We start from the raw sequence: 25,612 nt of genomic DNA, 5'->3' as shown, positions 1-25,612 counted from the left end.
CATCTTCAGAATCCAGTGTGTTTTTTCCTTCCTTTTTTTATTTTTTAATAAATGCTTAATGCGTAAGGAATTTTACTTAAAAATTTTTTTTAAAAAATATGTTTTTATTGATTTTTAGAGAGAGAAAGGGAGAGGGATAGAAAGGGAGAAACATTGATGAGAGAGAAACATTGATCAGCTACTTCCTGCATGCCCCCTACTGGGGATTGAGCCCAAAACCCAGGCATGTGCCCTCACTGGGAATTGAACCCTGTGACCTGTTGGTTCATGGGACAACACTCAACCATTGAGCCACACCAGCTGGGCCAGTGTGTGTTTCTTAAGGCACATCTCAATTTGGACTAGCTAAATTTCAAGTGCTCAGTAGTCACATACTGTTTTGAACAGTGCAGATATAGAAAGTTCTGTACAAGTATGGAGAAGGGATAAAGAAAATTGGTAAAGGATGGTTGAGAAAAGAATATGCTGGAGAGGAAAACATTCTGTAAAGTGATGGGAATTTAAGTGGGAGATATAATTTGAAACCAGGTAATAGAGTGGCTTGAATGCAGTTTAGGGAATTTGGTTTGTATGGGGTGTGTATATGAGAGAGAGATGTTGGAGGGTGCATAATCCATGTCTTGGTCATGAACACTTGAATGAATGTTGAATTAATATTTGTGAATTAATATGAAGCAAAATAAAAATCCTGGAAGAATACTAAAAATGCCTTGTGGATCTTCTAAAAAGAGAGCTGTGTTTAGGGAATATTCGTGTTCTGTGATTAACCATGTGGTGGAGATGATCAAAAAGGATGAGAATTGAGATAATGGTTTTTAGATTTGACCATTATTGGTGCCTTGTTCCTTAATGTTCTATTTAGATATACCTTACATACAGAGAAATCCACAAATCTTCTGAGTACAACTCAGTGAAATTTTTACATGTAAATGTACCCAGGTAACTTCTATTCCCATCAAGATATGTAACATTTTCTGTACAGAAAAAGATACCTTGTGCCCCCTCCTATTAATTTCCCCCTTACAGAAGAACCACTATTCTGATCTCTATTACCATAAAAACGTTTGGTTTATTTTTGAACTTGCTTATGGCATATTTTATCCTTTCCAAAGGTAGTGAGAGTTAATTCTAAGCTGTCTGTTGTTTGACGTTGTGTGAATTTGGATGTAAGTCAGGTGGTAGGTAGTTGGTACTGTGGCCCTTCTGTTTTTTTCGAGTGTGGTTTATGTCAAGATCAGAGAGATGTTTCTTAGTTTTCATGAATAGTAATCCTTTAGAGGTTAGCATTATGACTAGAAAGTTTGTTTAGAATATAGAGATTAAAATTGCTTACACAGATAACATAGCTGTCTGGCTTGCTTTTATTACAGTATTCTCTAGGCATGTAGCCAAGAAGTAGGTAGAGGAGGTCTTGGATTGCCTCCTTATATAGATGCCTTTTGGAATCTTCTTAAACTAGCTTCTAGGCATTATGTAAGTTAGCTTTCAGGAATTTCAGGATGCTAGGGTATTTGAGTATTTCTGATTGTGATTGTAGGGATAGGAATAAATTGGTGTACTTATGTTTACAGGTAAGTTTCTACTTTCAACCGGAAAGATTTTGACATTTTTTATGAGTAAACAACTAGAATATTACCTTAAGGACAGTTGCACAAAAAGCTAAAATCCATGAAGGACACTTTTATAAAATGCAAACTGAAATGGAATTATTGATCATGATTTTTACTTCTAGTGCTTAAATCAGTTTTATTTTTCAAATGGAAGTAATGGTTACAGCATTGTTTTTCATAAATATTGAGCAGCGGAAGTCTTACTGTATATAGTGTAACAATTGATACTTTTGGGAGAAGGATTTTTTTCCTGCGATATGTATTATAAAAAAAATTGTGCTCTAGCTAGTTTGACTCAGTGGTTAGAGTGTCGGCCCTCAGACTGAAGGGTCCCAGGTTCGATTTTGGTCAAGGACACATAACCTCGGTTGCAGGCTCAATCCCCAGCTCTGGTCGGGGGCTTGTGGGAGGCAACCAATCCAGGTGTCTCTCTCACATCGATGTTTCTCTCTCTCTCCCCCTTCCACTCTTCCTGAAAAACAATGGGAAATATTCTTGGATGATAAATAAATAAATAAAATAAATAAATAATATAAAAGTTGTAAAAAGCACATAACAATGAAAATTCAAATCTTCATTCTAGTATGCCTAGTTTTGAGGAATAGATATTTTGTAAATTGTGTAGAAATGAACATGAAAATACTTTCTCATTAACCCTTGGATTATGAATACTTTTGAGCTTATGAATGAAAATGTATAAAGAAGTTTTGTTTTTTTTAATTTGTAATACGTTTGCTTAATATACTCTTGCTCCAAGAATTTTAAGTTGTCTTGAAGAGCCGTGGCTGGTGTGGCTCATTTGGTTGAACATCGTGTTGTACACTGAATGTCGCCAGTTCGATTCCTGGTCAGGGCACAAGCCCAGGTTTCCAGCTTGATCCAAGTTAGGGTGCTTGCAGGGCAGCTGACAGATGTTTCTCTCTCTCTTCCCTCCCTCCCTTCCTCTCTGTCTAAAATAAATTTTAAAAAAACTCTTGAAGAATAAAACCTGATCTATCAGCTTTTCTTACATAGGTTTTGTATTTGACAAGTGTAGAGGCTAAAGCAAAATTGGTTAGATTAGACATTGAAAAAGTATGTTTATTATCTATAAAATATTAAGATTTTATATAATGCCTTTTTTGGCATAGATTTCAAAAATTAAAAAAACAATTAGACTTATTAACAGCTTTAAGAGCTGACTTCTCTATAGAAAAAATAGACTTAAAGGTACATTCTTTGTTTTTGTGTTTTGATAAAAATGAATGTTATATATGAATTTAGTCTTGGGAGACTTGATTATTTTATATTCAAAAAAACATTGTTTATCTAGTTATATTTTCTCTAACATTCTCTTGCTTTAATTGAGTTAGGTATTACACAAAATTCATATATTAGGGGTAAGAATGCAGATACTATACACAGCAAATAATACAGTTCCTGCTCTCCAAGATCTCATGCTCTAAGATAACTTGAAGAGTAGTTAAAAGTGAAACATTTGAATTACTGGGCTGACATGAAATATATGAATAGTATATAGTAAGACTGAATTAATAAAGCTTCTTGGCAAAAATAATTTTTTAATCTATATTTTGAGACAGTGGTCTGTGTAGATTGGTGGAGAGGGAAGGGAAGATCAGCAAAGAGGAAAGGCATGTTGGGAATTGTGGATGTAAGCATTTTCCTTGCTCAAAGTAGAGTGTTTTAAATGAACTTAATGAAAAATAAAGATAAGACTGTGGCCTGAGCTGAAGGAATCTAGAGTAGTTTGTATTAGAAATTAGAAATCACGAGTTCTACTGAAGGTTATTGAACAGAAATACAGGGAGAAAATTAGCGGCCAGATATAACATGATTGGAGAAAAGACTGAAGTGAGAAAGGACAGTTAGAGGAGGTTATTTTGAGGTGTATATTAAGAGTAAGGAATGGGTAGTTTTAAAATAAAGAAGGTGAAATGCATGCTTCCTAAGTTTGTAGTGCAAAGTTAAAATAACAATGGAACCATTTTATTATCGTCTAGTATTGAAAATAAATTTACTTGGTCACACAGTTTGCAAGTAAGTTATTAACACGAATTGAGGTATATCTGCTTTGTTCTATAAAAGAGTGATGATTTTTTTTTAAGTTTGATTTGAAAACTGAGTAAAACCCAAGTTAAGCCATAGTGGTATTTTCTGAATTGCTAGTACTTTGAACTTAAAAAAATATATTTGAGATGAATACTGAAAAGATCTTGTATTGTAATGCTGTATTTTGAGTTATAATGGTGCATTTTAGCCATGTTTTAAGACAATTCTAATTGATATAAGAGTTGGCCGGAAAACAGGAGATAATAAAAATTAGTAATCTGGGCTACCAGTATTTAAATTTTTAAAAAATAGATACTTGTTTTAACATTTAGGAATAGTTAAAAACACACAGTTTATATATAGGGGGAAAATCTTTAATATATAGTTCCTTTGGGCAGTAGTATTCTTTTAATATTTGTTATATAAGATACTTATTTTTAACTGGAGTTTTCAAAAGTTCTTAAACTGAATGTATACTATTCCTTATAACGAGTAAGATTATTAAAATAGAAAAGTAGAACAACATGAAAAAGTTACAAAAATAATATAAAGAATCTTTTTCTGCCTTTTTTAGAGTTAGTACATACAACAATGTTTGGGAGTTAATAGATTCTTAGAGTTCTAAGATAGTATGTTAGCCTTTTTTTTTAATCCTCACTTGAGGATATGTTTTTATTGATTTTACAGAGAGAGAGAAACATCCATGTGAGAGAGAAGCATCAATTGGTTGCTTCCTGTACATACCCCAACCTGAGATTGAACCTGCAACCTAGGTATGTGCCCTAACTGGGAATCCAACCCCTTGGTGTATGGAAAGGATGCTCCATCTGAGCCATCCGGCCTGGGGAATAATATGTTAGTCTTATTATGACAAATTTACATTTGAAATTATTTATTTATTTATTTATTTCATAGCTTTTAGAGAGAGTTCGATTTGTTGTTTCACTTACTTATGCATTAATTGGTTTATTCTTGTATGTGCTCTGACTGGGGATCTAACCCACAACCTTGGTGTATGAGGACAACACTCTAACCGACTGAACTGCTCGGTGACCCGGGCTCATGACAGGTTTACATTTTAACCATTCTCACAGTTATCAGGGTTCATTCAGTTAATAAAGAAGTTAGTGAAGTTTCTGGCAGCATGGTACAGTAGGTACATTTGACTCAGATGCATCTAAGTTACCTGTTGAAGCACGTCAGCTAAAGCAAAAGAGAATAGGTTTTCCCATACTATTATCACTGGGAAAATAGATTTCATCTCTGAAACTCGGGGTTTCTTTATAGACAGTACGGTGAGAAAGGATGACAGCAGAACTCCCGACTGTTCCCTGATTATCCTGATGAACTGGGGGTATTGTAATGAGGCTTACCTGAAGGCCCGGCCCTGAACCTTTCTGAAGTAGTTTCCTGTTATACCTATTTGTGCTGCAGATTTCTTGGAAATAGATGGATCCCCACCTGTGTGAGCCTCTGCACGCTGACAGGCAGTGAAAAATCACTGCCGCGTGAGGAGGGGGAGCAGTTTGAAAGGGACGAGGACTAGGACCCAAACTGACCTCCATGCACGCTGGTCCTGCTGAGCAGCTCACACTGGAACTAGGTGGAGAAGATAGAACTGGCAGTGGCTGTGGTGTGACCCGTACTCTTGTGCTATGTGAGTGAATGTTTTCTGGTGGCAGTGTCATTAACAGTAACACAAATGGTATTCTAAGTAGATCTCCTTGAGTGTGGTATTGCTTGCCTAACCTACTCTTGGTACATCTTATTTTCCAACCCTATTCACCAACTTTGCTGTCAAATTTGGCTACCCTGTAGTTTTCCAATAGGTTTTTCTTAATTAAACTGGAATTGATTTCCTCCCTCCCCTTTTCAAACTGGATTAAAAATTCTTACTGTGTGGTTTCATGAGTTTTATCTATGTCAAAATGACACAACATTGAAAATAAGGGAATGGCAAAAATAATACTAAAACTTGCAAGTTTCATCGACATCAAGCAAAGGATAAAACCTGTCTAGAACAAAACTTTTGAGTGGAAATTTTTTTTAAATAAAATATTAGGACTAGTAACCAGTATCAGGCTTAAATTTTTGTGTAATAAACTCAAACAAATAGCATTAAAACAATATGAAATATAGTTTCTTTAGAGAAATAGGTAAAACCAATTTTTTTTAAGGAAACTTGATAATTCACCTCTCAGAATTTAATAAATCAAGTAAACAAAATTCAGGCTATAAAGATCTGAATAGCTATACGCTTTATTTAGTAGATGTACGTCAAACTTTGTTTCCAATAGAGACTATACATTCTTTTCAAATTCTTGTGAATTCTTTTGAAACTGTGTCTTGGGCTTCAATGAGAATTTGAAATTTTAAATAAGAGAAATTGTACAGGCCAATATTTTCCTGACTATGGTTTAGTAAAACTAGATGTTAAAGCCAAAATGAGTCTGTCTACTTGGTTGGGGTACATGTGGGAGGCAACCAATCATCTTTATTTCTCACATCAATGCTTTTCTCTGTCTCTCTCCACCCCCTTCCCCTTTCTCCCTCCTTTTTTCCCTTCCTCCCTTCCTCTCTAAAAAAAAATCAATAAACATATCCTCTAGTGAGAATTAAAAAAACAAAATACGTCCGTGTCCTACTAGAACTCGAACTTAAATATCATACTATTTAGAAATGAACAATGAGGACATGACATCAAAACTGATAGGTGAATGAATATTAATTTAAACATGGTGGATTAAATAACCATTTACTTTTTTTGCTGTTAGATCTGTACTAGAATTAATGTTTTTAAAAAAATAGGTATAGGGTGTCAAGGACAAAGAAAAGTGGAAAGTTTATCACTATTAAAATTTTAGGAGCTAGAAAGCAACAAGTGGTAAATAACTAGATGTGAGAAAACGGAATTTATTAGTGGAGAAGGCCTAGAATTGGTGCTTTATAGCCCTGGGATGCTTCAGGATTGGTGGCTGCAGGTACCTTGAAAGAATTGTCTGAAAGTCTCTAATAACCAGTAAGCAACACATAGTACCAGGAAAGGATCTCTTCAAGTTTCTTTGATAAAAAGGGAGGATCTCTGTTCTTGCCGACACTAGTCACAGCTCGGGTTAAGGGTGTCATACTGAGAGAATTGAGTAGAAATCTACATGTTGAACTGGGAATCACCCTCAGCCTCTTTTCCCTTCCTGGTTCTGAAAACCCTGTGTGTCAGGCTCCTAATCCCAGAATATGAGATTGAAAGATTCATCCTGTTACAGCACACTGATGATCAGGAGGAAAGACCAAGAGATAACAGACTGCCCAGACTGATCATCCTACAGTGACACCTATTAACACAAATTCTAGCAACTTTTGTGTTTCATTTTAAAGTATGAGATTGAAGATCATTAAACATTTGAGGATAACCTCTATATGAGAGAGAAGAAGGAAATAGAAATTCAGGAAGAAAATTTTATGAAAAAAGTTATTGATACCTTTGGAAGTAAGGTGATAACTACATCTTTGAAATAAGAAGGGATGCTCTAAAACCAATCCTCAGAAAACTGAGCTCTTGGACATTTAGAACATGAAATAGTAGGATTGGAAATAAAGAATATGAAGGAAATTAAGAAAAATAATGCCTTCAAAGTCCTGAATGTAGTAGGCTAAAATTATGAAGCATGAGGTGGTTAGACTATTTACTTCAAATGCACTCTATGTCAGGAAGTTGCTGGAGGACATGGGTTCCATCAAAATGTTGGGATAAAAAAGAGAGGATCCAGCACAGGAAAGAAGTGATTACCTAGGATGATGGTGAAAGGAGATGCTCGGAGGGTGGCCGTGTAAGTGGGTCTGAAGAGAGTAATCAGTTCAGTTTGGGACAGGACAGGAGGACAAAGGGATATAGATATGTCTTTAGAAACACACACAAGATGGAGGTTATTTTTATCTGTCATTTCTTGTGATGTCTTTGGTTTTGTTATGAAGGTAAAAATAGCCTCGTAAAATGAGTTAGGAAGTGTCTCCTTTTCTGGTTTTATTTATTTATTTTTTTGAAGAAAATTGGTGTCAATTCTTTTAAACATTCGGTATAAAGGACATTTATCAGAGAAGCCATCTGATCCTGGGCAACCTGGGAAAGTGGGAAAGGTGTATTTAGCTTTTCTATGACTTCTTGATTAGTTTTGGTAGTTTGTTTTTCTGGGGATTTGTCCATTTCACTCAGGTTATTTAGTTTATTTCTCGTGTTCCCTTATAATCCTTTTTATTTCTTATATAAAGTCAGTAGTAATGACCTCCTTTTCATTCCTGATTTTAATTATTTGTCATCTTTTTTTCATGGTCAGCCTGCCTGAATGTTTGTCAATTTTGTTGCTATTCTTAAATTCTGTTTCATGTATTTCTGCCACAATCCCTGTTATTTCCTGCCTCTCTCTACTTTAGTTTAGTTTGCTCTGCTTCTGGTTTCTTAAGGTGGGAGGTTAGGTTATTTGAAATTTTTAAATGTAGGCATATATAGCTATAAATTTCCCTTTAAACACTTCTTTCATTTCATCCCATAAGTTTTGGTGTATCATGTTTTCGTTTTCATCTCAACATATTTTATAATTCACCCATGTGATTTTTTTCTTTGACCTATTGGTCATTTAGGAGTTTGTTGCTTAATTTGCACATATTTGTTAATTTCCCAGATTTTCTTCTCATTTATTTCTAGTTTCATTCCATTGTGTTTGGAGAACATAGTTCCTGTGATTTTATTTCATTTAAATTTATTGACGCTTGTTTTATAGCTTATCATATGGTCTGTACTAGAGAATGTGCACTTGAGAAGAAAGTGTTCTGCTGTTCAGCGGAGTGTTCTGTACAGGGGTGGGCAAAAGTAGGTTTGCAGTTATTTGTATGGAAAATAATACAATAATTAACAAATACTAATGCAAGAATAAACTCTGTTTTGTGTACTCAAAACTATAAACCTACTTTTGCCTACACCTGTATATTGTCTGTTAAGCGCTGTAGTCTATAGTGTTCAAGCATTCTATTTCCTTGTTGGTCTTCTGTCTGGTTCTATTCATTATTGAAAGGTATATACATCTCCAACTATTTTTTGTTTGTTTTGATCTGTTTTCTATTTCTTCAATTCTGTAAGTTTCAGCTTCATATGTATTTATTCTTAGAGGTACTTATGTTTATAGTTGAAATACAATTTTTGATGGATTGATCCTTTTGTTATTATAAAACATCCTTTTTTTTGGTCTTTAGTAACAACTTTTTACTTAATATCTTTGTTGTCTGATAGAGTATAGCTACTCCAGCTCTGTTTTGGTTATTGTTTGCATGGTATGTCTTTTTCCACCCTTTTGCTTTCAATTTCTTTGAATCTAAAGTGTCTCTTCTAGACAGCAGGTAGTTGGATTGTGTTGTTTTTTAAACCAATTTTGCCAGTCTCTGCTTTTTTATTGGAATGTCCAATTAACTTGCTTTTATGTAATTACTGATAAGGTAGGATTTCTGTCTGCCCTTTTGCTATTTGTTTTTTGTATATTTAAAGATTTTTTTGTGTGTGGTATTGTTCTGCTTTGTTCCTGTACTATTGCTTTTCTTTGTCCTGAATAGATTATTTTCTAATACCATTGAAATCCCTTGCTGGTTTTTTCACTATGTATGTTTTTCATTTTATAGTGGTTGCTCTGGGAATTATAATTAATAACTTTGTTTCAATTAAATTCTGAGAAATAGAAATTTAATTTCAATAATATACAAAAATTTTACTCCTGTGTAGCTCCACTCCCTCTTCTTCCATTGAGTTATTTTTGTCATGAAAAGTACATACTTGCCTGGCCAGGCGTGGCTCAGCGGTTCAGCATCGACCTAAAATCCAGGCGATCAGGGTTCGATTCCCGGTCAGGGCACATGCCCGGGTTGCGGGCTTGATCCCCAGTTGGGGGCGTGCAGGAGGCAGCCGATCAGTGACTCTCTCATCATTGATGTTTCTCTCTCTCTCTCCCCCTCTCCTTTCCTCTCTCTGAAATCAAAGATATATTTTAAAAAAAAAAAAAAAGGATATACTTAATATATCTTTTAAGTTAATAGGAGTAAAAAAGCCACAAATTTAAAAATTATACTGTCTTTTATATTTACCTATCTAGTTACCTTTATCATACACTTTATTTGTTCAGGTGGGTTTGAGTTACTATCTGTTGTTCTTTTATTTCATCATGAAGGACACCCTGTTGTATTTCTTGTACATCAGGTCTGCTAGCAACCAGTTATCTTATTTTTGGTTATATGTGAATGTCTTAATTTCTCCTTTATTTTTGAAAAGTAGTTATGGATACCTGGTTGACAGTGTTGTTTTTTTTCTTCAGTATTTTGAATATGTCTTCCCATTGCCTTCTGGCCCCCATGGTTTCTGATGAGAAATTAATTATATTTAGGATCTCTACATGTGACAAGCTGTTGTATCTCTTGGCTTCTTTCAGGATTCTTCTTTTGTTTTTTGACAGTTGATTATGGTGTGTCCAGGTGTGGGTCTCTTTGAGTTTATCCTCCTCATAGTTGCTTGAGGTTTTTTTGGTGTTTAGATTAATGTTTTTTTATTAAATTTGGGGGAATTTTTAGTCATTTATTCAACTATTTTTTGCCTCTCTCTTTCATTATGTGTATGTTTTGATATGTTTAATGGTGTCTTTCAGGTACCTTTTTTTCCCTCATTTGTTTTTCTTTCTGTTTCTCAGAGTGGATAATGTCAATTGATCTATCTTCAAATTCTCTGATTCTTTTTTGCCTGTTCAAGTCTGCTGCTTAAACCTTCTAGTGAATTTTTCATTTTAGTTATTATACTTTTCAACTCCAGAATTTCTATTTTGTTCTTTTTCATGATTTCTCTTTATTGTTATTTTCTATTTGTTAGACATTCATCTCGTACTTTCCTTTATTTATTCATTTATTTATTTTTTAAATATATCTTTATTGATTTCAGAGAGGGGAAAGGAGAGGGGGAGAGAGAGAGAGAGAAACATCAATGATGAGAGAGTCATTGATCGGCTGCCTCCTGCACACCCCCAACTGGGGATTGAGCCCGTAACCCAGCATGTGCCCTGACCAGGAATCGAACCCCGGTCGCCTGGATCCTAGGTCAACGCTAAACTGCTGAGCCATGCCTGGCCAGGCTCATACTTTCCTTTAGTTCTTTAGACATGAATTTCCTTTAGTTCTTTTAACATGTTTAAAATAGCTGATTTTAAAACTTTGTCTAGTGAGTTCAATGTCTGGTTTCCTTGGGGACAATTTCTATTGACAGCTCTTTTTTCTTGAGTATGAACCATACTTTTTTTAATGTCTTCTCACATTTTGTTGAAAACTGTACATATAAAACAGTGTGGCAGCCCTGACAATCAGATATTCTCCCCTCCCCAGTGTTTGTCATGGTTAGTTTGTTGTTACTTTAGTGTTTTTTCTGAATTCTGTATATCTCTATTCTTTGTTGTGCGTGGCCCCTGCAGTCTCTCTACTCCGGTAGCTTAGTGGTCAGCTAATGATTGGACAGAGGTTTCCTGAAATGCCTGGGACCAGTAAGTCTCCCAGCCTTTGTTGAGCAGTTCTGTGTGTGCTGCTCAACACACACACGATTTCAGCACTCAGCCAGGAAGTTTGTAACTGTGCCTTACCCTTTACTTCCTGTTTGTGCAGAGCTTCTAGGTTAGCCAGAGGTATGCAGTTAAAGCCTTCTTAGGTCTTTCTTGAGCATATGCACAGCCCTGGGCATGTGCAGAGACCTGTGCATACATGTGACTCATCTAGATTCCCAGGTATATGTTGGAGCTTTTCTAAGTCCTCAGTTTTTCTTTTTACATTTTTTGGTTAGCTTATTATTTGTCTCAACTGTTATCCACTGCCTTGGTCAGCCACAATATTAAACAATTGCCTCTGATTGTTTTTGACAGACTTTTTGCACTGGTTGAGCTCTGCATCCAGTCAGATTATAATAGTTTTGGGAGTGGGGTCTTCCAGGATGCCACTGAATTTGTCAAATAATGACAATCCTTGGGAAATGGAGTAGTGAAAGAGCTTCCACCCTCTTCTGCCCACCTTAGGTATGATGTTATCTGTGGGTTTTTCACACATAGCTTTGATTATGTTGATGTAGTTTTCTTCTATTCTTAATTTGTTGAGTCTCTCTATTGTGCTTTTTCAGCATCAATTGAGATGATTGTGATTTCTTTCCTTTATTCTGTTAACCTGGTGTATTATATTGAACCATGCTTGCATTCTAGGAGTAAATCCAACTTGATCGTTTTTGGTATAATTCTTTTAATGTGCTTTTGAACTTGGTTTGCCGAGGATTTTTTTTGAGGATTTTTTTCTCAATATTCACCAGTCATATTGGATTAGGGCCCACATTTATGATCTTGTTGAACCTCAGTTATTGCCTTAAAGGCCCTGTCTCCAAATATACAGTCACATCGGTGTTAGGGCTTCACCATATGAATTTTATAGGGACACAGTTCAGTCCATAACACCTTTTATGTAGTCCTTCTAAGTTATTTCCTAGAGAACCTACCGTCTGCAGTATATTAGTTTCCTATGGCTGTTCTAACATTACCACCAACTAGATGGCTTAAAACAATAGAAACTTATTTTCTCATAGTTCTGAAAGCCAGAAGTTTGAAATAAATTATCATTGGACAGAAATTAAGGTGTCAGCAGGATTGTTCTCTCTCTGAAGGCTCTAGGAGAGAATCTGTCCCTTGCCTCTTTCCAATTCTGGTAGCTGCTGGCATTCCTGGCTGTGGATGCAGTTTTTAAGGCCAGTGTTTTCAAATCTCTCTGTGCTCTGTCTTCACCTTCTCTGTATGTAGTCAAATTTCCCTGTCTGCCTCTATAAGGAATTGTACTTAGGGCCCACCCAAATAATCCAAGATTGGCAAAGAACTTTTGGGAGGTTGGGGGGAGCATATAAGATAACATTCACAGGTTTCTTGGATTAAGATTTGGATATCTTTTGTGGGGCCATTTTTTAGCCTATCACAGTTTTATTGCTCTCACTTTCATTTATAGTTAGTTTGTAATAGGTCCTACCATCCGGTTCTGGGTGGGTAAAGGTTGGTGGCAATGGATGGCAGAGAGAAAATATTCTCATTTCTTCTAGACATTACACAGAAAACTAGGTCTGTGGTGTTCTCAGTATGTGGTCCTGGAAGTAGCAGCATCAACTTCACTTTAGGAACTTATTGGAAATGCAAACTATTAGGCTCCACTGTTATACTTCTCTAATCAGGAACTCTTGAGTGTGGGGCCTAGCAGTATGTGTATAACAAGCCTGGGTGATTCTGCAAACCACTTTTCTAGATTATGGACATTATTAGAATTAAAACCATATTTGTCTTCCTGTCCAACTCTTTTTCTGCTTAAGGCCATTACTAAATTAGGATTTATAGCCCACAAACTTTGTATTCTGTAGATATGCAAGCATGATAACCAGTGAAATTAATTCACCCAGTAAAATAATTTGCTTGGCTTACTTTTGCAAATTGTATTTGCACTGAAGCCATAGTTACTTCATGAAGTAACATGACTGAATCCAGAAGTGATGTGAATTTTCCTTTGAATTCTTTGAAAATGTGAATTCAATTCAGCCTGAATTTTACTTGTTTTTCTTCTATATTCCTATGCAACACAAAATTTCTGTAGTCTTTCATTTAGTCTACATTGTTATGCTTTTATAATGTGCCCATCCAGTGAAAGTGTGAAAATGAGATAAATGAATTCTTGTCCACATTGTAGTTCAGAAAATACACAAGTAAACAGATAGGGTTGATATAGAGCTGCCACTAGTTACTATAATTGAGAAACACAACTTAACATAGCTGAAGAAATTAAAGAAGGATCTGTCAGGGTGACTGAGCTAAATATTGAAAAACCAATAAAAAGGTGTTAGGAAATTTAAAGAGAGATGGAAGGTAGGTATAGTTCACCCTATGAAAAGGCATGAAAGCTGAGAGTATATGGGCTGTTCTAGGAGTTTAGGAAGTTTGGTATAGTAGAGTAAATGTGAGAGTGAAGATTAGGGATAGATTGAGATGAGGTCATTGATGATACTATTGAAGGACTTGAAGCACATAGATGTGACATCTTCAAGATAAACATTGTAAAAGGGTTACTTGTACAGTTTCGGGAAGGATGAATTTGAGGTGATAGTGAGTCTGGAGATAGAAAGTTATTGTAATCTAGATATGAAAGGCAATAGGTATATTAGTGCAGTTTTTTGAGGATAAGAATTCAGAAGAGTAACAAGCCTGTTTCAGGTAGGGGAAGGAGATGTTTAGAATTCAAAGTAGGACATACTGAGTTTTCAGAATTTATAGAATGTGATAAAATTAGAGGTAGGTAGATTTTTGACAAGTAAATTTTCAGTGGAGTGTTGGGGTGGAGGTTACATTATACTAGGTTGAAGATTAAATTGAGGAAGTAGGAGAGTATCAGTATATTCTATTCTCTGTAATAATGATTCCTGGCATTGATTTGTTTGCAAAGTGCTTAGTGTTAGCCATTATTATGGCTACTATTAGTATGTACTTTTATGCCATCTCATTCTGCATGGCATAAAAGTATATACTAACTTTTTGGCATATATTTTTTCTTCTATTTTTTGGAATGTATTTTTTTAAATATATATATTTTTGATATGTACATAATTGTGTTGGGTAAACATTGATCTAGATAGAAGTATGTTTTATGAACAAATCCTGATTTTAATTATAGCTATTGCCATAATTATTATTAACTATTAAAGTTAATGAAAGCAAGTTTTGTAAAAATTTTTCGAAGAGAGCTAGAAAGTTTGTTTCTCATTTAATAGATTATTTTTTCTCAAAAAAGTGGTACTTAGCAAGTTTCATGAAGGTTAAAATAATCATGTCTTAGTTGAACAGTTTTTGGTATAGATGTCTTACAAAAAAAAGAATTGATTTGCAGTTTTTAATTTAAAAGCATTGTGTGTCATCGATGTACTTATTCATACCTGAAGCAAAAAGCTAAATCATGGTTTTACTTGTATTCTTTCAGGTTTGATTTAATTTCGAATGAGATTGTTCTTGCAGCAAGATGTTAATAAGACAAAATCTAGGTAAGTAGAAGACTACTTTTTAAAATATTAACGTACCAAAGTAGGAATAATACAATTTTTAAAAAAAATTTACCTTCAAGTTCAAAATCAATGAGTTTTTAAGTAAAATTTTGAAATACGAAGAATTGACTTTTTGATGCACTTGGTCCAGTTGATTTGGTGGGAGAAGAATACAGCTATCAAATTATGGAACTGAGTGCTTTACTCTTTTATGTTGAGTTTTATAACTTAGGTGTGCAGTTGCCAGTAACTATAAGACATGTTAGAAAATCAGATTCAATAAGGTTTGTTAGTGCGCTTCACTCCTCTCTTCTTGTGGATTATAATACTTGAATAGTCTTTGCTTTTGTGAATCTTGCTTTCTTATTTCATTAATGAAGCACTTCCACAAATTGCTTAAATTATCCAAATTGTGACTTTTTAATATGTTGAGAATTATAAATGAGTGTTTTAGTATTTTTCTTGTGGGTATCTCTGCTGAGTGGTTTTTCTAATTTAAGCATTCTCATTTGCTTTAATTTTTTTAAGACTGTTGACTTAAGAAAATTGAATTGTGGTCATGTACTTTTGGTCTTGTATGTGAAAGAATGCTTTTTAATAATATAATCTGTTGAAATGTTAAAAAATATACACTTACTAACTATTGGTTAGTGAACATGGCTTCAGGATATAAATAGAGTAAGAAAAATACTTTGGTAAAATTGCAGGAAACTTGATCTTTCTCTAATCTAACTTGATGGTTCAGCTGTCAGAAATTTGCTGATCTCAAAGGTAAAAAAAAAGCCTAGTATGAGAAGTGCTATAGTTTGAGTAATGTGCAGTTAAATATTGTATTCTCAATAAGTGGTTTAGGCATAACGTAAGCAATTTCCTTTTTATTGCTATTATGTAATAATAGTAATGGTAGTTTGAAAAATATTTATTGTCTCTATATTGTATTAAGTGTTTCTTGTGCCTTATTAATCTTTATACTACCTCCTATAAGGTACTGCTGTGTAGAAAATTTTCATTTTTTTTTTTTTTTTTTGCTTAATGGGGAGCTATTTCTTTTTCTTTAGGAAGAGTGTTTTATTTCCATAGAATGTATTAGAAGAAACTTTTGCCTGTATATCTTCCTAAAAGAGAGAAGCCACTAGACTTTTGTACTTCAGGTTTGTTTGCTAGTTGAATATATAGTGTCTATTAAAACCTTTATTTTGATTGCTCATAAGTTAGGTATTACTCATGGGATGACACTGGTTTAGTTTATTATGTATGAATTTATCCCACCACAATTATATGTGCTTTTTTATTATTAAGTTATAATTTAAGTATGGCAAAATGTGGAAAATTTAAAGTATAGAGCTGAATGAGTTTTTACATATGAGTTTACATGTATAACCACCATCCAGATCAAGATGCAGAATGTTTTTATTGTCCCAGAAAATTCCTCTTGCTTTTTCCTTACCAATCTAATATCCTTTCCCTTGAAGGTAAGCATTATCCTGAATTCTATCAGCACAGCTTAGCGTTGCCTTGAACTTAGTATATATAAAGTTATATATTCTGTACTCTTTTGTATTTTTCATTCAACATAATGTTTTTGAATTTCCTCCATGTTGTATCAGTAGTTCATTATTTTTTTAATGTTGAGTAATAGTCTCTTGTATGAACATACTACATATTTTTTATGCACTCTGTCTATATTTTTGTTTATTGGATTCTCTGAGTCTCTGACTTCACTTGCCAACATCCTATACTGCTTTCCTTCCTCTAGTTGTCCCCTTAATTTTTCCTCATCACCTGCACAATGAAATGTAAGCTTTATAACATGGCATACAGTGATATCTGGCTGTTTCAGAATGCCTGGCATTTTGTGGGTAAACAAAATATCATATTTTAAATTCCTAGTCTTGGTCCTAAGTATATGTTGTCAGCTTTCTCCAGCCCCTCACCTCCCCAGTTGCCAGTGTCCCGTCCTCCTTGTTGTAAGCTTATCTGTTGAAATAGTCTATCTCCAGCATCAGTTTGTCCTTTGAGCCAGACCTGGCCATACCGCAGTAGTCTGTTTTCTTTACTAGACTGTGAGTTCTTTGAAGGTAGACACTTTCCATATCTTATCTATCTCAGCACAGTACTTAGTGAATGTTTGTTAAACAGAACAATGAACAGTTCTGTCTCGAAATTTCAGAATATTTGCTGGAATGGGGTAGGAGCTTTAGTACTTAAGTTGTTGAGCTGTAGGAAAGAGCCTGTGAGAGTAATACAGAGGTAGCATTATAGACATTTTGGAAATAAATAAAATATTCCCCATCTTCTTTCAGTTCAGTTGGAATAAAATAGTTGGTCATTTTTGATTTTGATTACTCTTTCCAAATGAAGGCATTAATCCATGTTATGGAAATTGGAGTGTTTGTTACTAATAGTACTTGTATTAGTTATATCTTTTGTAATAGTTTGTACTAGTTATTTCTCTAAAGATTTAAAAAATGTGTTAGATTAATGGAGAAATTAGGAAGATTGGTCACATCTGTAAGAAGTAAAGAAAACTTTTCCTCATTTTCCTCAGGGTAAAAACTGTTGGAGTGGAGGAAGAACTTGAATCATAGTCTGGAATTGTGAAAACATTTTTGATTCCTATAGCTTAGGAAACTTGCCGTTTGCTGAAAAGTATTTAATTATTTTTTTTTCCCTCACCCAAGGATATTTTTCCATTGCTTTTAGAAAGAGTGGAAGGGAGTGGGGGCTGGGGTTTGAGGGACAGAGAGTGTGACACATCAATTGGTTGCTTCCTGAATGTGCCCAGACCAGGCTGGGGATCGAGCCTGCAACCAAGGTATGTGCCTTTGATGGGGAATCGAACCCATGCAGGCCTATGCTCTAACCACTTAGCCACAGCGGCCAGGGCCCAAAAGTATTTTTTAAAAGTTTATTGTAGATTTTTTTATTAAATTTATTGCGGTGACATTGGTTAATAAAATTATATAGGTTTCTGGTGTACAATTTTGTAATACATTATCATCTGTATATTGTATTGTGCATTCACCACTGCAAGTCATATCTTCTTCCATCACCATTTATCTCCCCTATATTTTTTTAAGAAATGAAACTTTTTTAAAACTTTAAAGCATATTTTACTAGTTTTCTTCCATATTTGAAATTTGGCTAGTTGGATTGGCTATTGTAGTCACCTGAGGAGTTTTTATGCCTGAAGCTTGATTGCCTTCTAGCAAGTCCAAAGCAAGGAGAGCTTCTTCCCCACTGGGATCAATTTGCTGCTTTTCCTCTCTGCAGCTTCTGCCATAAAGGTTAAACACAGAGTTGGATGTTGACCCCAACTCATGCTGTTCCTCTGTCTCCTTAAAAGGATTTTCTTAGGCACAGATTCTTATTGAATGTAGAACCTTAGTTATTTCCTATATTTCATCCTGGATGTTAAATGTATTTAGGTTTTTTTTGATAAAGTGTGAGTATTCAGAGAAATTTAATCTTGTGATTGCTAGACCTAGTATCTTTAAAAGATTTTAGACTAGGTTTTTTCCTTTAGAGTCTGATAGGTATACCTCAGTTTCAGACTCTTCCTCTTCATTTTGTGCTTGAATATTTTAGTGAGCTGCTGCTAAGCTTTTCCATTTTGCAGAATTCCTAAATTCAAGGATTTGAAGTTCTTCATGAAAGTTTGTTGTATATTAGCTTAATTTTCTTAATTTCCAAATTAACTTCTCTGGGCTTCACTTTAGTAGCACTATAGATGTGCTTCCCTTTGTTGTAATGTGAATAAGCTTCCCTTTGTTGTAATGTGAAAAAAACACCTTTAATTAATAAAATTATTTGTTCTTCATCCTTGATGAGATTGCACAGTGTACATTTGACCGTTTTCAAATATATTGCCAAGCAACATTTAGTATTTTCAAAATTGTATTTTAAAATAAAATTCTCATATTCTTCGATGTGTGAGCAAATACTACAAAAGTGTTTAAAATAAGAAGTAAAACTCTCCTTTATCCCAGCACTGTGCTCCTTGTAAGTTAGCAAAAAACAGCTTGTATGTATTCTGCATCTTTCTCTTTCCATTTACCAATATATCCTGGACATTTTTTCATATATACATTATGTGTAATAAAATTGTTTCCTTATTGGTAAATACTGGGGTAAATTTCAGGGGTTTTTTTGCTTGTATAAGCAATGCTGCAATAAATATTCTTGACTATATCATTGGGATTGTGTGAGAGTGTCTGTAGGATAATTTGTAGTAATGGACTGCTGGGTCCCTGTATATGTCCTTTAATTTCTGATATAGATTGCAAAATTGCATTGAGATTGTATCATAACATTCTTATTACTAGTTTTTGAGAATATTTGTTTCCCGACATTGTGCTACACATAAATTTGTGTTTTAATTCTTGCCAGTCTGAGTGAAAAGTGTATTTATTTGTGCATTTTTTTAACTGTGATATTTCTTAAAGGTTTGAAATGTCACCTTCATCATAACTTAATTTCATTGGAGAATATATAATTTGCAGAGATTTTTCTCCTTCATTGTTAAATCCATCAGTTAACATACCTTTGTGGTTTATGTACTGCATTCAGGTTTTAATATTGAATAAACCAGATTTTAGTAAAAGTGGCATATGCTTATGTGTGAACGAGTAGCCTTCTTTGTTCTCTTTATATTACTTATTTAGTATAAATATTTCCTGATGATGAATCTCTATAATTTGTCACAAACTATTGCTAGCATAATTTGTAAGTAGAAAGAAAATAAAAGCCATTATTAAGTATTAGGTTTATTAAGCCTAGATTAACAGCATGCCACTCAAACTCTGTTGTCTCTTGCAACTCAAGCATTAGGAAGTTTTCCTTCTTTGTGGTTATGTTTTTGCTGCCTTTAGCATGTAAGATAAGCTATATTTATTGGTCTCAGATCTAGCTTTAAAGTCAATAACTCCTTTTTAAAAATTCTTTAATTCTAGAAACTACTAAATTTAAGATCAGAAAAAAAAGAGAGGAAAAAATCCTTAACATATAATAGTTTTCTGTGAGTTTCGTTTTTTTTTTTAATCCTCATCAGAGGATATTTTTTCCATTGCTTTTCAGAAACAGTGGAAGGGGGAGAGAGAGAGAGAAATATCAATGTGAGAGAGACACATTGATTGGCTGCCTCCTGCACTCAGCTGGAATTGAGACTGCAACCAAGGTATGTACCCTTGGCCGGAATCGAACCCGGGACCCTTCAGTCCACGGGCCGATGCTCAAACCACTCAGCCAAACAAGCTAGGGCTCTCTGAGTTATTTTATTTATTTTTTTAAAATATATCTTTATTGATTTCAGAGAGAGGAAGGGAGAGGGAGAGACAGAGACAGAAACATCAATGATGAGAGAGTCATTGATCGGCTGCAGCCCCCAACACGGGCATGTGCCCTGACCGGGAATTGAACCCCGATCGCCTGGATTCTAGGTCGACGCTCAACTGCTGAGCCACGCCCGGCTGGGCTCTCTGAGTTATTTTTAAGAATTAAGGTATTGCCTTCTTTTGGGTTTACTTACTTATTTTTGCACAGTATTTCCCAGTGTGATGCCTTTGCTCCTGGATATGTTTGTATTTCTCTTAGTCTTCATCTCTTAAAACTCATCCTTGGTTTTACTATGTTGTTTTATTTGTTGAAAGGGTTAAGTAGGCTGCATTAATATGTTTTTAAGCCGAGTGGGCAATCTATTTTTCCAAAGAAAGTTTCATTCAAGCCTGTATTTATTATAAAAATTTCTACCCAAATCCGAAGTGGTTTTTAGCTTAACAATTAAAGGCTAAGTGGCAAATGTCTTTCCAATATGTGAACAGGAAACCATAAAACTGCCCTGCCAGACCAAAACATTTTGCTCTTACTATTGTTGAACCTTCTATGGTAGGTCTAAACTGTAAGTAAAGGTGTGAAATAAAACAAGGCATTAAGTAAGCCTTTATTCAAACCTAATGTTCTAGGCACTGTGCTATATGTCAAGTATGCATTGATAACTAGAATTTTCAGTGCTATATAACGAATTATGTTATCAGTCATGAAAAGAATACTGTCAGGGATGTAAAGGGGAAATATAGTAGGACTACGGAGAGAATTTTGAAGAAAGAGATCAGGAAGGTGACTTTTGAGTTGGCCACTGAAGGAAAGAATAGAATTTGATTGTAGGATGACCTGGGGAAAATGTAGACAGAAGGGGGTGTGAACTAAATTTTAGTGTCCAAAAATTATTTTGTTAAGACACTTTCACTTACCTGAATGTCCATGTTGTCAAAATTACATTTTCTTAAGTGTACTAAAGTTTACACTTTACTACAGCTTAGGAATTCATTGTTTGAACTATTCCTTTGTTCTGGTTTTTCAAACTTTTAGAACAAGTCTGATTTTGAAACCACCAAGAAATCAACTATACTGTGAAAGGTTCCATGCTTATTATTAATTTACATACTACAATATTACACTTAAGGGTATGAGGTTCATAAATAATAAAAGACTGGCTTGAGGTCAGGTAGATAATTAGAACCTAAATCCTGTAACCTCTTATTTACTGTTCTTTTGAGATGACCATTAAAACAGATATTTGAAACCTTTTAGGTTTTCCTGTCGGGGCTTAGGACTGTGGCTCTACCTTTCACATGATCAGTGTTCAGTAAATACTTGTTTAATGTTTGTTTGTTTGTTTGTTTTTGTTTTTATATTGATTTCAGAGAGGAAGGGAGAGGGGGAGAGAGAAACATCAATGATGAGAGAAAGAGACATTGATTGACTGCCTTCTACCGAGGGTCAGGCTTGCAACCCAAGCATGTGCCCTGATTGGGAAAACAGGCTCAATGAAACAGAGGATAGAATAAGTGAATTAGAAGATAAGGTAGGAAAAAACCACTCAATCAGAGCAGCAAAAAGAAAAAACACTTAAAAAGCATGAGGACAATTTAAGGGAACTTTAGGACAACATGAAGCAAAACAACATTTGCATCATAGGGGTAGCAGCGGGGGAGGAAAGTGAGCAAGGGATAGAGAACCTCGTGGAGTAAATATGAAAACTTCCCTAAGCTGGTAAAGGAGAAAGCCACACAAGTTCAGGAAGCACAGAGGGTTCCAAACAAGGAGAACCCACAGAGACCCACTCCACAACACATCATAATTAAAATGGCAAATGTTAAGGACAAAGAGAGAGTATTAAGGGCTGCAAGAGAGAGACCAGCGGTGAACTACAAGGGAACCCCCATAAGGTTGACAGCAGATTTCTTAACAGAAACACTTTAGGCCAGAAGGGAGTGGCATGAAGTTCTCCAAGTAATGAAAAGCAAGAACCTGCAACCAAGACTGCTTTATCCAGCAAGGCTGTCATTTAAAATTGAAGGTGAAATAAAGAGCTTCCCAGATAAAAGAAGGCTAAAGGAGTTCAGTACCACCAAACGAGAATTGCAAGAAGTGCTAAAAGGACTGCTTTAAGAAGAAGAAGAAATATTGAGAGGTACATCGGCTTAAAGGGGAAAAATGGCATTAAATAAGTATATATCAGTAGTAAATGGATTAAATGCTCCAATCAAAAGACATAGGGTAGCTGAATGGATTCAGAAAACAGGACCCATGCATATGTTGCCTACAAGAGACCCACCTGAGAGCAAAAGATTCACACAGGCTGAAACTGAAGAGATGGAAAAAATATTCCATGTAAATGGAAATGAAAATATTTGGAGTAGCAGTACTTATTTTTGACAAAATAGACTTCAAAATAAAGACCATAACGAGACAAAGAAGGTCACTACATAATACTAAAGGGATCCATCCAACAGGAGGAAATAACCCTTATAAACATATATGTACCCAATATAGGGCACCTAAATATATAAAAAAATTCCTTGGGTGACTTTATGGGGGAGATCGACAGCACACAATCATAGTGGGGGACTTTAACACTCCACTGTCATCATTGGACAGATCAAGAAGACAACAGGGAAACACAAACCTTAAATGACACACCAGATCTAATGGATTTAATAGACATTTACAGAACATTTCATCCCAAAGCAGCAGAATATACATTCTTCACAAGTGCACATGGAACATTCTCAAAAACAGACCACATGTTAGGGCACAAAACAAGTCTGCGAATTCAAGAAGAATGAAATCATATCAAGCATCTTCTCAGATCACAATGGCATGAAACTAGAAATCGACCAGTATAAAAAAAACACTCAGAAATACTCAAACACATGGAGGCTAAATAGCATGTTATTAAACAGTGAATAGGTTACCAGTGAGATCAAGGAAGAAATCAAAAACTTCCTGGAAAAAAATTAAACAGACAACAACCCCAAATCTATGGGACACAGTGAAAGCAGTCCTGAGAGGAAAGTTCAAAGCAGTGCAGGCCTACCTAAAGAAACAAGAAAAAGCTCTACTAAACCATCTAACACAACAACTAGAAGAATTAGAAAGAGAACAGCAAGAAAAGCCCTGAGGAAATAGAAGGAAGGAAATGATAAAGATCAGAGCAGAAATTAATGACGTAGAGACTAAAAAGACAATACAAAAGATCAGTGAAACCAAGAGCTGGTTCTTTGAAAAGATAAGATTGATGAACCTTTAGCCAGACTCACCAAGAAACAGAGAGGACAAAAATAAAATCAGAAATGAAAGAGGTGATATAACAGCTGACCCAACAGAAATACAAAGGATCGTAAGAAAATACTATGAGCAACTGTATCCAACAAACTGGACAACCTGGGTGTAATGGACAAATTCTTAGAAACATACAATCTTCCAAAGCTGAATCAGGAAGAATCAGAAAACCTCAATAAGCCAATAACAACTAATGAAATTGAAACTGTAATCAAAAAACTCCCAGCAAACAAAAGTTCTGGACTAGATGGATTTACAGGCGAGTTTTACCAAACATTCAAAGAAGAATTAACACCTGTTCTCAAACTATTCCAGAAAATTCAAGAGGAGGGAAAACTCTCAAGCTTTTTTTATGAGGCCAGCATCACCCTAATCCCAAAACTAGATAAAGACACACTACAAAGAAAGAAAATTACAGGCCAATATTCCTGATGAACATAGATGCTAAAGTCTTCAACAATACTGAAAACTAGATCCAGCAATACATGTAGCTTCTGCACAGCAAAAGAAGTCAGCCTCAACATACAAAGGAATCCCATGGTATGGGAGAACGTATTTGTCAAGGATGCATCTGATAAGGGGCTAATTTCCAAAGTGTACGAAAAACTCATACAAGTCAACGAAAGGAAGACAGACAATCCAAATAAAAAATGGGCAAAGGACCTGAATTGTGACCTCTTGGTTCAGAGGTCAATGCTCAACCATTGAGCCACGCCAGCTGGACACTTGTTTAATGTTTTATTGATTTATTTAGTATTTTATGAATTACTTATTTAACTTAAATTGGTTTTAGCTCATAATTGATACTAGTTACTAGTTTGAGGAGAAAAGATGGCTAAATACGTAATTACAATAAAATGCGATTAGTATTGCGATAATCTGTGTTCCTGGATGGCCACACTGTCTTTTTTATTTATTAATATATCAGCACTTAGGACAGCGCTTTACTCATAGTAAGCATTTAATAAAGATGTATTGAATGACTGAATGGAAATACGGCAGGGCCTCCCAGAGCACCGTATCATTTAAACTAAAACTTGAAGGAACTGTTGATGATTTACCTAGATAAAAAGTTGGGGAAGAACTGTTGTTAGCAGAAGAAATACAGTGGTACCTTTGGTTTCTAATGTAATCCATTCCAGAAGACCATTGGAGTTCTGAAACGTTGGAAAACCAAGGGATCAACAGCCAACAGCTAGGCCTCAGGATCTTGCACCCAGCTGAAGCAGTGCGGCATGTTCTACTTCTGAGGCGTGTTCGAAAACCGAAGCATTTACTTCGAGTTGATGGCGTTTGTAAACCGAAATGTTGGTCAATGGAGATGTTCGAAAACCGAGGTACCACTGTAGTACGTGGAAAGGGCGAGAGGTAAGAGAAAGGGAAGATCGGTGAAACTAAAAGAAATGTATGTTTTGAATATAGAGTTAGTTCTGCATGGAGTAAGCATGCAGGTAGTGGCTAGTGTTAAAAGATAAGACAGAGAGTAAGACTTGAGCTATTTTATTGAGGGTTTTATAAACCACTTTAAGGAGTTTGGGTTAGCTGAGTAATGAGACACCACTGAAAGAGTTTAAGTGTGAGGAAGTGATGTGATCAGGTCTGTGTTTTAGAAAAGGTCCCTAATTAAAATGTAGAATGCATTGGTGGAGAAACTAAATTGAATTGAGTGTGACCAGTTTGTACGGGCAGGATGCTGGCCTGACTTTAGAGTGGTGGTAGTTAAGGATAAAAATATATGAATGGATATGAGAGAGATTTAGACAACAGGATAGGTCAGCTTTGGAGATTAGTTATAATGGAATTGGGGACAGGAGAGTAAAAAAGGAGTTAAGGGTGCTATCCATGTTCCTGTCCTGGGAACTAGTTCTATATTCACAGATAGGATGTACTGAGTTTGACATAGCTCAAGACAGCTAAGAAGAAATTTCAGATAGCAGTTAGACACAAGAGACCTGTAACTTAAGAGTTATGAGAGTCATCAACATTAAATCTTCATAATATCTTGCAGATTTATTTTTTGTTCAGATATCTGTGTAAGATATTACAAAATATCTTTTATATGTTAAATATTCAGTTGACCTAAAGATTGTTGAAAATGACTTGCTCCATCTATATTTATAGCTGGTGTGTTTTTATTAGAGATTCTGTCCTCTGCTTATTCTTAATGAAATAAGATTTAATACCATTAATGAATAATTAATCATACTGCTGATGGCAACAG

At 35.0% G+C, this 25,612-nt stretch overlaps 1 protein-coding gene across 1 annotated transcript in view; it reads left to right on the top strand.

Moving 5' to 3' along the window:
• ZNF644 (zinc finger protein 644) overlaps window positions 1-25,612 on the top strand; it is a 95,617-nt gene that overhangs the window by 7,948 nt on the left and 62,057 nt on the right. Inside the window, 1 exon segment of the mRNA XM_081143739.1 lies at window positions 14,709-14,769. Within this exon segment, the coding sequence (XP_080999865.1) occupies window positions 14,726-14,769 (44 nt within the window). The 5' untranslated portion in view covers window positions 14,709-14,725.

This window comes from Miniopterus schreibersii, assembly GCF_964146895.1.
Source record: "Miniopterus schreibersii genome assembly, chromosome: 8".
Taxonomy (NCBI): Eukaryota; Metazoa; Chordata; class Mammalia; order Chiroptera; family Miniopteridae; genus Miniopterus; species Miniopterus schreibersii.
Note: the sequence above shows the minus strand (reverse complement) of the source record. Positions and strands in the feature narration are given on the sequence as shown.